The 11143-nt window shown below is 45.5% G+C and overlaps 3 protein-coding genes across 3 annotated transcripts; 1 reads left to right on the forward strand and 2 right to left on the reverse strand.

The window, feature by feature from the left end:
• Positions 1-654: 654 nt before the first annotated feature.
• LOC136944116 (calcium homeostasis modulator protein 5-like) lies at positions 655-3174 on the reverse strand. Its single transcript, XM_067237725.1, has 2 exons — positions 2417-3174; positions 655-1929 (listed from the first exon to the last, which is right to left on the reverse strand). Exons 1-2 carry the CDS (start codon positions 2957-2959, stop codon positions 1546-1548), a joined length of 927 nt encoding a protein of 308 aa, XP_067093826.1. The 5' UTR covers positions 2960-3174; the 3' UTR covers positions 655-1545.
• A 904-nt stretch (positions 3175-4078) lies between these two features.
• calhm6 (calcium homeostasis modulator family member 6) lies at positions 4079-5959 on the reverse strand. The gene is made up of 2 exons (XM_067237407.1): positions 5414-5959; positions 4079-4914 (listed from the first exon to the last, which is right to left on the reverse strand). The coding sequence occupies exons 1-2, from the start codon at positions 5948-5950 to the stop codon at positions 4480-4482; spliced, it is 972 nt and encodes a 323-aa protein (XP_067093508.1). The 5' UTR covers positions 5951-5959; the 3' UTR covers positions 4079-4479.
• Positions 5960-9302: 3343 nt separating this feature from the next.
• Positions 9303-11073, forward strand: LOC136943918 (tubulin alpha chain-like). The gene is made up of 4 exons (XM_067237406.1): positions 9303-9337; positions 9462-9684; positions 9791-9939; positions 10032-11073. The coding sequence occupies exons 1-4, from the start codon at positions 9335-9337 to the stop codon at positions 11007-11009; spliced, it is 1353 nt and encodes a 450-aa protein (XP_067093507.1). The 5' UTR covers positions 9303-9334; the 3' UTR covers positions 11010-11073.
• The last annotated feature ends 70 nt before the right edge of the window (positions 11074-11143 follow it).

The raw sequence follows: 11143 nt of genomic DNA on the forward strand, positions 1-11143 counted from the left end.
TGTTGAAACTAAACTAATCTAAACTAAACGACTAACATTTGCTTTATCTGGTTTTAAAGTTTAAAGTTGTTCTGCAATCGACTATTTTGGCCTAGCAGTAAACATACTCTGAGCATTCCATTTCTGAAACGTGCTTCGTTTTCTGTGTGCAAATGTATGTCTAGGGTCTAGGCTCAGTGCAAAAAGCAAAGAGATCACAACAAGCATGGGCCTATTGCTGTAAACACTAATAATGTAAACTGTAAATATGGCACTGGGTAAAGCAGGTTTAAATCTATGATGCAGGCAATGGGTGGACCGTGGACAAAATTGCCCAGCAAGTCCAGGAGGTTTTTTTCTTTCTTGTTCAGACATGTTGAGGCACACCTGGTGTCACACCGCTGACAGGCGGCCGGTTGAAACAATCTCACTGTTTGTGTTTGATGCATTTACATTTAGTCATTTAGCAGACGCTCTTATCCAGAGCGACTTACAGTAAGTACAGGGACATTCCCCCGAGGCAAGTAGGGTGAAGTGCCTTGCCCAAGGACAACGTCATTTCGCACGGCTGGGAATCGAACGGGCAACCTTCAGATTACTAGTCCGCTCAGCCACCTGACTATGATGCACTCACAAATAAACACAGTATCCATATGTAACATTGGTTTATGAAAAAGACGCATACTAAATGTCTTAACAGGCCCCCTACTTGTATGTTTTAATATAGGCCCTTGATGATCTCTAGACAGACAATCTTAGCATGCTCTTCTCCTAAAAAGTTCTGAACTAGATAGAAAATCAAGTGCCTGGAAATACTGTGAATTTTTTTATTTGTTGTCATACTGAAAGACAGCTTTCTAAAAAAAAATTGTATGCGCAAAACATCCCTCTGTTTGCAAACATGACATGGAAAACAGGATTATCATTCTTGGTTACGCCTTTCCAGAAACTTTTGTACAATGTATGTGTTTACCCAAAAAAGTGAATGCAACATTTTGTACTTTATGATGTTGCTCAATCTATAGTATCCCAATAGCATAACAACCATCCAGCAAATCAATAATTTATGAATGACATAGATGGACTGCCACAGAGACACAGAGGAGATAAGCAGTGGTTAGACCAATCACAGAAGAGATTACGACAAAATCAAAATTACCCTACAGACAAAGACAGGACTCTGTGTCAGAGACCTAAAAACGTAATGGTCAATGTGTTGTTGTTGCAGTGGTTAGTTAAAAATGTGCTGTTAGGAGGTCTATGAAGCACACGTTTGTTTCCTGCTGGCAGACAGGATGTCATTGTTTCATCACTTCTGCAGTGACAGCATTCTATGTTAATAACTGTGGTTTCCCTCATTGGCCCTACTAGTACAGGGTGTTTTGTGAGAATTGTTTTCCTGGGCCATATATTAATAATGTTGGGCAACGATGAAAAAAGTGCACAGAAGTAATATGTGCTCATATGCATGTTGCTAGTGTTATTAGTCATCCTTCTTACGAAACAAGTTATACTGTTGCTTATTATGTGCCCAAGCACCAATGTTCTGTTTTGACATCACACTTCCTACGCTTCCACGTCCATCTTGCACATGACTGGTCTGTTCTCCGAGTTGTAGTCTTTGTCCACGCGCTCCACGTATCTCTGCAGGGTGCTGTAGCACTGCTCGCTGTCGGAGAAGGTGTACAAGGAGGAGATCTGCTCCCACGCCTTGTGGTTGGGAAAGGGGAAGGCCTCCGGCTCCTGGTTCTCAAAGAAGCTCTTGAGGTTCCTATCGGCCAGCTTGGAGGCGTAGTCTGTGGCGTAGGTATCAAACTGATCCCTCTCCTTTTCCATGTAGCGCTTCCAGAAGGTTAGCTGCAGGTAGCTGACCCTGGAGCGACAGTTGGTGCAACAGGTTCCTATCAGTCCGACCGAGGTTGCTGTGATAATGATGACCCAGCCTAGAATCTGAGCACACACGCAAGCACACACACACACACACACACAGGCACATACACACACATACAAACAAGCAGGAAGTCAAATATGTTAATAATGAGCATTGTTATTACCCCAAAACAAGAATGTCTAACAAAACTCTAAAAGACAAACAGAACAAAACACCAGTTTAGTACTTAGGTGCTGTATTATATTGTATTATTTTATCATTATGTTGTCTTTTATCAGCTTGCAGCCGGCACACTCTGACACCTATGAAATGACGCTGGTGACATTTCACAAACACATTGTGTAATAACAGGTTTCATGGACGTGACAACATGGACCAGGTAACTGAACATCAATTGCAGGTATCAAGTGTCTAGGTGTCACCTTACATAATTACTGGCTTCTCTCAGGCTGTTTGAAAATCTATAGATGTTCCTGTCTGAGACTGTGTTAAACATCTATAGAAGTATGCCTGACTCTGTATCTAAACATATACAGAAGTTCACACCTGAGACTGTGCCCTGAACATCTGTAACAGCTCCAGACTCTCCTCGGTGGGCAGATTGGACCGTCCGCAGGGCACGCGCGCCAGCTCCTCCCGGCACTTTGCGGTCTTGTTCTTACAGAATATGTCCACCACTATGTTCTCATCCAGGCCGCTGACAGCGCACTCGTAGAAGGTCCCATTGAGCAGAGCCACACACAGCCACATGACTGGTGCCACGCAAGCCCCGGTGAAGATGCTGGCGACCGCCCTCATGCAGCCGAGGCTGTTCCCCCGGGGACAAAGCTTCATGGGGTTCAGGCAGCAGCCAGTGAAGAGGCGCCATAGACGCGTGCTGAAGAACAGACCCAGCAGGAGCAGGACCAGCGCCGGGCCCATCAGGAAGGTCAGCCCGTAGGCGAAGTTCTGGCTGTGGTTGCAGGGGCACTGGAAGGAGACCATGGAGAAGACCCTCTCCCCTCCAATGGTCATGAGAGCCATGAAGCTGTAGCCTAAGGTGGCTTTCTGGTTCATGAAGAAACGCAGGACGGTCTGGAAGTTATCCATGTTGGCCGTGAGGCGGGTTGAAACACGATCCAGGGTGAAAAGAACTCAAGGAACGACCAATTGTTGAACAGAAATCTGAAGAGGTATTTGTCTTGGGAGGTTGGGAGGTAAGAGTGTAATTCGTAATTCCTAACTCCAACTGCCTCTCACCGTCTCACTTCAACTTACAAGAAAACAAACATCTGTCAACAGCCTCAGCCCCTCCCGTTCCCTTCTTTCCGGATCAGTCTCTTTCTGATTCCCTCGGCTCCTCCCTTTCTCTCTGTCTCTGTATCTCCACGCCTCTGCTCTCCACCCATGTTCACACAGGCTTTGTCTTTCTACGCTTCCAAACCACTCCCTTACTCTATTGACTTCCCTTCTCTCTTCTGGTCCCTCCTTCTCTCCCCCCGGTTAACCCTAAAGATTGTGACTCAACAGATGGAGATCTTGCATTTCTGGTTTCCGGCTTCCAAATCTTCAGCAGCTGTGCTTTAGCATGGATTTGAGTCCAATGTTCTGGCAAAAACAGTGCTTTCAGTACATACCAAGTACATGCCACAAACAAGGAAACCACGGCAATATTACAAAGAAGAATGTAGATGTGTTACGGCAGCTGAGAACGTGCATTTACTGGCAGCAGTTTGATCTACATACAACACATTGTTTCACTTAGTCATACACGTGCAGGCATGTGAATGTTGCACACACACACATGCACACACATACACACACACACACACACACACACACACACACACACACACACAGGAAGCAATCTGGAATACCACTAGAACTGCACTGTGCAGCATAAGTGAGCATTATGGAGAGGTGCTCTCTCTCTCTCTCCCTCCCCCCTCCTTCCACTCCCCCTTCCAAAAGGCTTTAAGAGCATTGATCGTAGCAATAGCTTTCATCATAGTCTTCAAAATCTACCTTCTATAACACTGGAATTAAAAGCCTCACACAGTTGGGCCAGGCGCTAAGATGATGTTGGTTGCAGTTTTTACATTTGATTTCAGTTTCACATGACACAAATACAATCAGTGGAGTTGGACAACATGGAGTTTGAAGTGGGCTTCATCCAACCCAACCACCCCGGCTCATTCATAAATAATTCAGAGTTTTTTTCAGAGATAATGTAATTTAATGTGAGTATTTTTTTTGCATTAGCATGGACAAGAACATGATGAGCAATGCTGTAAAGGCTAGTTTAACAATCATTTGTTTGGTGATTGTTAAGATATAACATGTCCGTTATAGTATGTAGTATGAACATATAGTATGTCAATACTATACACACACACTCTGTTTGTGGTTCAGCGCTCACAGGAAGCAAGTCTGGGTTTCATTTCCTGATTGAAGCAAAGGTAAGTGAAGTATATAGGCTCAGGAAAGATTAAGCCACACAAGTGTAGACAGAAACCTATCTGTTTATATTATAATGTACATTCATACTGTTTATTTTCATGTAATTAATAAATGTTGACATTTTTTTGTTTGTTAATATGATTTGCTATTACCATCAAAATCCTCTGCATTCACAGCATCCCAGCACCATCCACAAAGTCCAGCACAGCTGGGATGTTAGCATCTGGACCATCTGAACGGTTGGACACGGTCCTTTTCAGTTCCTCTTTCCCGTTCCCCAGGCAGTTATCCACATATTGGTGAAGCATGCTGTAGTAGTGGTCCCGGGTGTTGAAACGGTAAAAGTTGGAGATCTTCTGCCAGGCCTGGTTAGACGGGGTGGTGATGGGCTCTGGAGGCTGCACCTGGAAGAAGCTCTTCAGGTTTCTCTGGGCCAGCTCTCGGGCGTGGCCTTCGGAGAAGGTCTCCAGCAGCGTGCACTCCTGCTGGGCGTAGGACCTCCAGAAACTCAGCTGCAGGTAGCTGACAGGGGAGTTGCATCTGGACACACAGACCAGCAGCAGGCTGGACACCAGGATAGACGCAATCAGCAACCAACCCAAGATCTGAAACCACAATACAATGTGGGGTTAGGGAGAGGGAGAACACCCAAGCAATTCCCTTGAGAACAGAGTGGGAGAGGGATGTGTGAGAGATGAGAGTAAGATGCAGAGACATTACTAGAGAGGGATCAATAAGTGAGATAAATACTGCCTACAGGGAGATCAGAGTTTGGAGTGAGGCATTCTGAAATGTAATTCCTCTCATGCAACATCAATTATGCTTGTTTTGTTTATCAACGTACAGTACTTGCCACCATGACAGGCGGAACTGGAGTGAAGTAACACTGATTTATTGTTTTGAGAAATCATGCAATAATTTCAGAACAAAAAAGGGACTTCCCATCCCCAGTCTCTTAGTTTTGCAATGTATAAGGGAAATATTAATGACTTAGGCCTACATAGGCGCAAGTAGAAATATTTGAGTTTAAAGATGGTAACATACCACTTCTAGCCTACTCATGAATGAGTATTAAATAGAGACCCAGATTTAATTTAGCCTTACTTGCGACTCGGCGCGAAGAATTGACAGCACCGCATCCTTGTCCGCGGATGGCACGGTACCCCCTTTACAAGGAAAGAGCGGCAGCTCTGCCTGGCACTGCTGGTGCTTCCCACGGCACAGTTGATTGTTGAAAACCGTTATATTCACGCCGGTCATGGCACATTCAAAGTAGTTGCCGTTCAGCAATGCGACTGCAATCCAACTGACAGGAGCGACCATGGCCTTCGAGGTGATCTGAAAGAGGACCACCCAAAACCCGAAAACGTTTTTGCAGCGAAACTTTGATTTGCGGAGACATATTCCTGTGAACAACTTCCATGTCCTATTGCTGAGGCTGTAGCCTAAGACTAAAAGTGCCAAAGCAGGCACGAGGAGGAACACCATTCCATAGGCAAAGTTCCAGTCACTGCATGGGCACTTGAAAACCACACTCGAAAAAATCTGTTCCCCGCCAGCGGTGACCAAGGCAACAAATCCCCAACTCAAGCTTTCCTGCTGTTTTTGAGCAATGTTGAGGACCGTTTTGAATTTATCCATCTTGCTGGTTGCTTAGGATCTGTTGTGACAGTGAATTGTGGGAAGCATGTTAAGAAGAAAATATACTTTCAGTTCCGTTTTACGTTGTGTGTTTGCCTTCTTTCATGTGGGTCAGAGCTGGATACATTTCAGCAGCTTTCCACAAGATTATGATTCATGCTGGGTCAAGTAGGCCTACAGACTTCTGAAGACGCAATATGACATTTGTGACATTAACATAGCAGCAGCATTTTTATATAAAAAGTGATGGTACAATATTATGTGTGGCGTGGTTGTGCCACCAACCGTTATGTTCCATAAATAAACCGTATAGCTGTGCAACAGGTTCTGGAGGGGGACGGCCCCAGACCCAAAACATAAGATATCACTGTCTGTAGTCCCCCTTCTAGAAAATATAAAAAATGCTCCAGCTATGTTAATGTCACAAATGTCATATTGCTTCTCCAGAAGTCTGTACTTGACCCTGCATTAGCCCCTACTGCAATATTCTGGCAAGCAGCTGAAATGCGTATCCAGCTCTGACCCACATGAAAGAAGGCAAACACACAACATAAAACGGAACTGAAAGTATATTTTCTTCTGCACTTTTAGTCTTAGGCTACAGCCTCAGCAATAGGACATGGAAGTTGTTCACAGGAAAATGTCTCCGCAAATCAAAGTTTCGCTGCAAAAACGTTTTCGGGTTTTGGGTGGTCCTCTTTCAGATCACCACGAAGGCCATGGTCGCTCCTGTCAGTTGGATTGCAGTCGCATTGCTGAACGGCAACTACTTTGAATGTGCCATGACCGGCGTGAATATAACGGTTTTCAACAATCACCTGTGCCTTGAAGCATTGGCGGATCTACAGGGGGGCAAGGGGGGGCAGCTGCCCCCCACTATAGAGCCTTTCCCCCCCCCAGCTGCCCCCCTAACTTTGGTGATCCAAAAACTGTACTTGTAAAAACAAACCGCCACTATGTCCACGAGCTTCTCAAAACATTGAACTGAACAATACATTTACCGAAAGTGAACAATTAAATGTTTTATTTGAAACGTGTTCTTAGCCCCCTGCCCCTCAAATAGCTACGTCCCTGCATCAAAAGTGCAGAGTGACGTTCACACAGTCTGGCTCGCACACAGTCTGGCTCGCACACAGTCTGGCTCGCACACAGCGAGTCTTCTGCGGTGCGGTGGCACTGCAGCCCGGCAAAGACTGGAGCAATTGAGCTGCCCCCGAGCCTCTCAAGGTGAAGTCAATTTCCCCAGGTGAAGTTTAAACACACATGTTTAACTTAAAGTTACATTGGCAATGAACGTAATGTATGCTAAAGACGATTCAGCATCAGCAAAAACAGCGAGTCTATCTACGTTAGCCAAAAGTCAAATCGCTTCATTTGTAAGAGCACTCTGCCCTTTGATTAGTTTTGATTTTAGTAAAGACAGCTTAATATATAATATAGCTAAACTCTTGTTTGTATCCATAAAGTTTAGCCTACTGATAGTCGCTGTTTTGCCGACCTTACATTACAACACACAATAATATAGTGCCAGTTGGGAGATCGATCATTTATATGATTATCTAAGCAGTCCTATAAATATATATATATATATATATATCGTTTGTGAAATGTTAGCTGCAAAGAATAACAACTGTCGCCTTAAGCTTTCCTAAAAAAGATGGGTGATCGGGTCATTTGTGGACTGTAATGATAAGTTTTTAATTATAATAAGTACTTGAGTATTGTCCGCTGTTTTATACTTGGTCCACTGCATCTTGGACACAAATATTGTACTTTGAATTTTCATTTAGCTTTTTATACTCTGACTTTTTAAAAGATGCACAGTTTAGTTTAGTTTGAACACTGGGCTCAGGCCCGGAGTGGCCATCGGGACCAGCAGATCGCCTGCTTTCTCATTGTTTTTTCACACACCGAATAAAACGATATGTGTTAAGTTTGTTAACTACTATGTGACTGATAAGTAACCTAATAAGCTACATTAGGTTTTAATTAAAAGATGCCAGCAGGAACTGAAAAAGCCAGGTAAAAAAAGAAAGATCTGTCACTTCATAAATCTAGGTTCCTGCAAGGGTGGGAAAAATAAGTTTTCTCAAAAGCCCCGAATCTTTCAGGTAAAAATGTTGGTTGTAATTTCCAGAAATATAACAATATGAGTCCAATGTAATGTTCATATTACATAAAGGTAAAAAAACGATTTTGCACTGAAATTAATGCAAAAACATTCGCTCGAGTGCTATGCGTGTGAGAATTAATGTGAAGTTCTGATTTCAAATCACATAAAAACCTAGGTCCTAGGTTTGGGTTAAGCCCCGAATGTTCAACGTATGGCTCGGCCCCTTGTGGGGATGGGCTGGTTTGGGCCAGCACTCAACACTCCCGTGCTGAAAATTGGTCTTGTTTTTGTTTTGTTAAAGCCATAGGGATTCCCACGTACCGTTTACCCACACCATCCTGCCAAGACCTCTTGCCCCCCTTTGCCACCCTATGTAAAACGTTCTAGATCCGCCACTGGTGCCTTGGGAAGCACCAGCAGTGCAGGCAGAGCTGCCGCTCTTTCCTTGTAAAGGGGGTACCGTGCCATCCGCGGACAAGGATGCGGTGCTGTCAGCTCTTCGAGTCGCAAGTAAGCTGAAATTAAATCCGGGTCTCTATTTAATTCTCATTCATGAGTAGGCTAGAAGTGTTTTTTTTTTTTACATGAGGGGAATATACTTGATGTGTATGTGCCCTTATCAACCACTGTTGCAAGACTGTTGAAACGCTTGTGAGCAGACACGCTTAGCAGGAGGCAGGGGTCGGGTCATGACCCGGTTGTGCACAATGTTGAAACTGCCGGCGGCTTCACCACCACATGATCTGCTTAAAACTAAACTCAAAGCGTGGAGATGGTCTCGGGCAGAGGAGCAGATGATTAGAAAACAATAAATGGCAATCCTATTTGACTTCAGATAGGGCAGGCCTCAAGTACAGCAATGGATTAGTATTTGCAGTATGTTACTCTATGCATGTTTGATTTGACGGTCAACAGGCTTTGTAGTTTTAACCCCCTATATCAACACAACATTCATTTCAAGAAAGAAACTCGGCCCATGTTTTCACTTTTCACCAGTTAAAATATACTCGTTCAAACCTAACATATTGACTTGTTCTCAACATTAAATTAAAAGGGTTTGTACTATGATAACTTTAGATCTGTTGACGTATGACGTTTTTCAATCAAGGTTGTTGAAGGTCACACCCACCATACTTGATTGCTGTGACTAGAACAGCAGGTGAACTCTATTAGGCTGATTATCTGTATTAAGGTGAGGAGGGTTATTTAAGGGGTAACTGCTTATGATTTTCAGGGTTGAGGTTGTTCAGGTGTGCCTAATAGTTGTAACAATGGTAAGTAAATGATGTTAAGTTGTCTGAATTGCTCTCACCAGAGAATTTAACCACTAAAAAGTTTTGACTTTAACCCCTTACATGTATTTTGAAAAACACCATTCTGTCTTTGATCCACTGACAGAGGGAGTGCATTTCTGTTCACATCGGACAAGCGGGCGTCCAGATGGGCAACTCCTGCTGGGAGCTGTACTGTTTGGAGCATGGCTTCCTGCCAGATGGAACGGTGCATGCATCCAACGCTGCCTCCCTGGCCGACACGTCCTTCGGTACTTTCTTCACTGAAACCGGTACCGGGAAGTACGTCCCCAGAGCCATCTTTATTGATCTGGAGCCGTCGGTCGTGGGTGAGTCTGGAACGCTGCTATGGGGGTGCCAGAGGCCAAGTTTCCTTGATTAATCTCCGAAAGCCATTTCCTCTTCTGTTAATTGTTTCCTGGTTTTTCTTATTAGATGAAGTACGAAATGGTGCCTATCGTCAGTTGTACCACCCTGAGCAACTAATCAGTGGCAAGGAGGATGCAGCTAACAACTATGCCCGCGGGCACTACACCATCGGGAAGGAGATTGTGGAATCCGTCATTGACAGGATGCGTAAAATGGTGAGAATCGCAGATGGATGTTGAGTTTCAAGTACATGTCCTCCAAATGACTGAACTTTTATGAATTGATAATCCGTGTTTGGTCCACACAGGCGGACCAGTGCACCGGACTGCAGGGCTTCCTCATCTTTCACAGCTTTGGCGGGGGGACCGGGTCTGGTTTCACCTCCCTGCTGATGGAGCGTCTGTCTGTGGACTACGGGAAGAAGTCCAAGCTGGAGTTCTCGGTTTACCCTGCCCCCCAGGTGTCCACAGCTGTGGTGGAGCCCTACAACTCCATCCTGACCACCCACACCACCCTGGAGCACTCGGACTGCTCCTTCATGGTGGACAATGAGGCCATCTTTGACATCTGCAAGCGCAACGTGGGGGTGGAGCGTCCCTCCTACACCAACCTCAACCGCCTGATTGCCCAGATCGTGTCCTCCATAACTGCCTCCCTGCGTTTTGACGGCGCCCTCAACGTGGACCTGACCGAGTTCCAGACCAACCTGGTGCCCTACCCCCGCATCCACTTCCCCCTGGTGACCTACGCCCCCATCATCTCAGCCGAGAAGGCCTACCACGAGCAGCTCTCCGTATCCGAGATCACCAACTCCTGCTTCGAGCCGGCCAACCAGATGGTGAAGTGTGACCCCAGGCGTGGCAAGTACATGGCCTGCTGCCTGCTCTACCGTGGAGACGTTGTCCCCAAGGATGTCAACGCCGCCATCGCTGCCATCAAGACGAGGCGCTCCATCCAGTTTGTGGACTGGTGTCCCACGGGCTTCAAGGTGGGTATCAACTACCAGCCCCCCACCGTGGTTCCTGGAGGGGACCTGGCCAAGGTGCAGAGGGCCGTGTGCATGCTGAGCAACACCACGGCTATCGCCGAGGCCTGGAGCCGACTAGACCACAAGTTTGACCTGATGTACGCCAAGCGTGCGTTCGTGCACTGGTACGTAGGTGAGGGCATGGAGGAGGGCGAGTTCTCTGAGGCCAGGGAGGACATGGCTGCCCTGGAGAAGGACTATGAGGAGGTGGGGGCAGACTCTGGAGATGGCTGTGAGGAGGAGGAAGATGAATATTGAATCTGTTAGGCCTACGTGCTATAACCTGTTACAGTACTATGTGGATTTTGTATTAAAATATACTAAGCATTTACATCAACTTGGTGGTTTTGGCTCAAGGTGTACATAAGCGTTTCTTGACATTGGACCAAAAA

Source organism: Osmerus mordax, chromosome 6 (genome assembly GCF_038355195.1).
Source record: "Osmerus mordax isolate fOsmMor3 chromosome 6, fOsmMor3.pri, whole genome shotgun sequence".
Classification (NCBI taxonomy): domain Eukaryota; kingdom Metazoa; phylum Chordata; class Actinopteri; order Osmeriformes; family Osmeridae; genus Osmerus; species Osmerus mordax.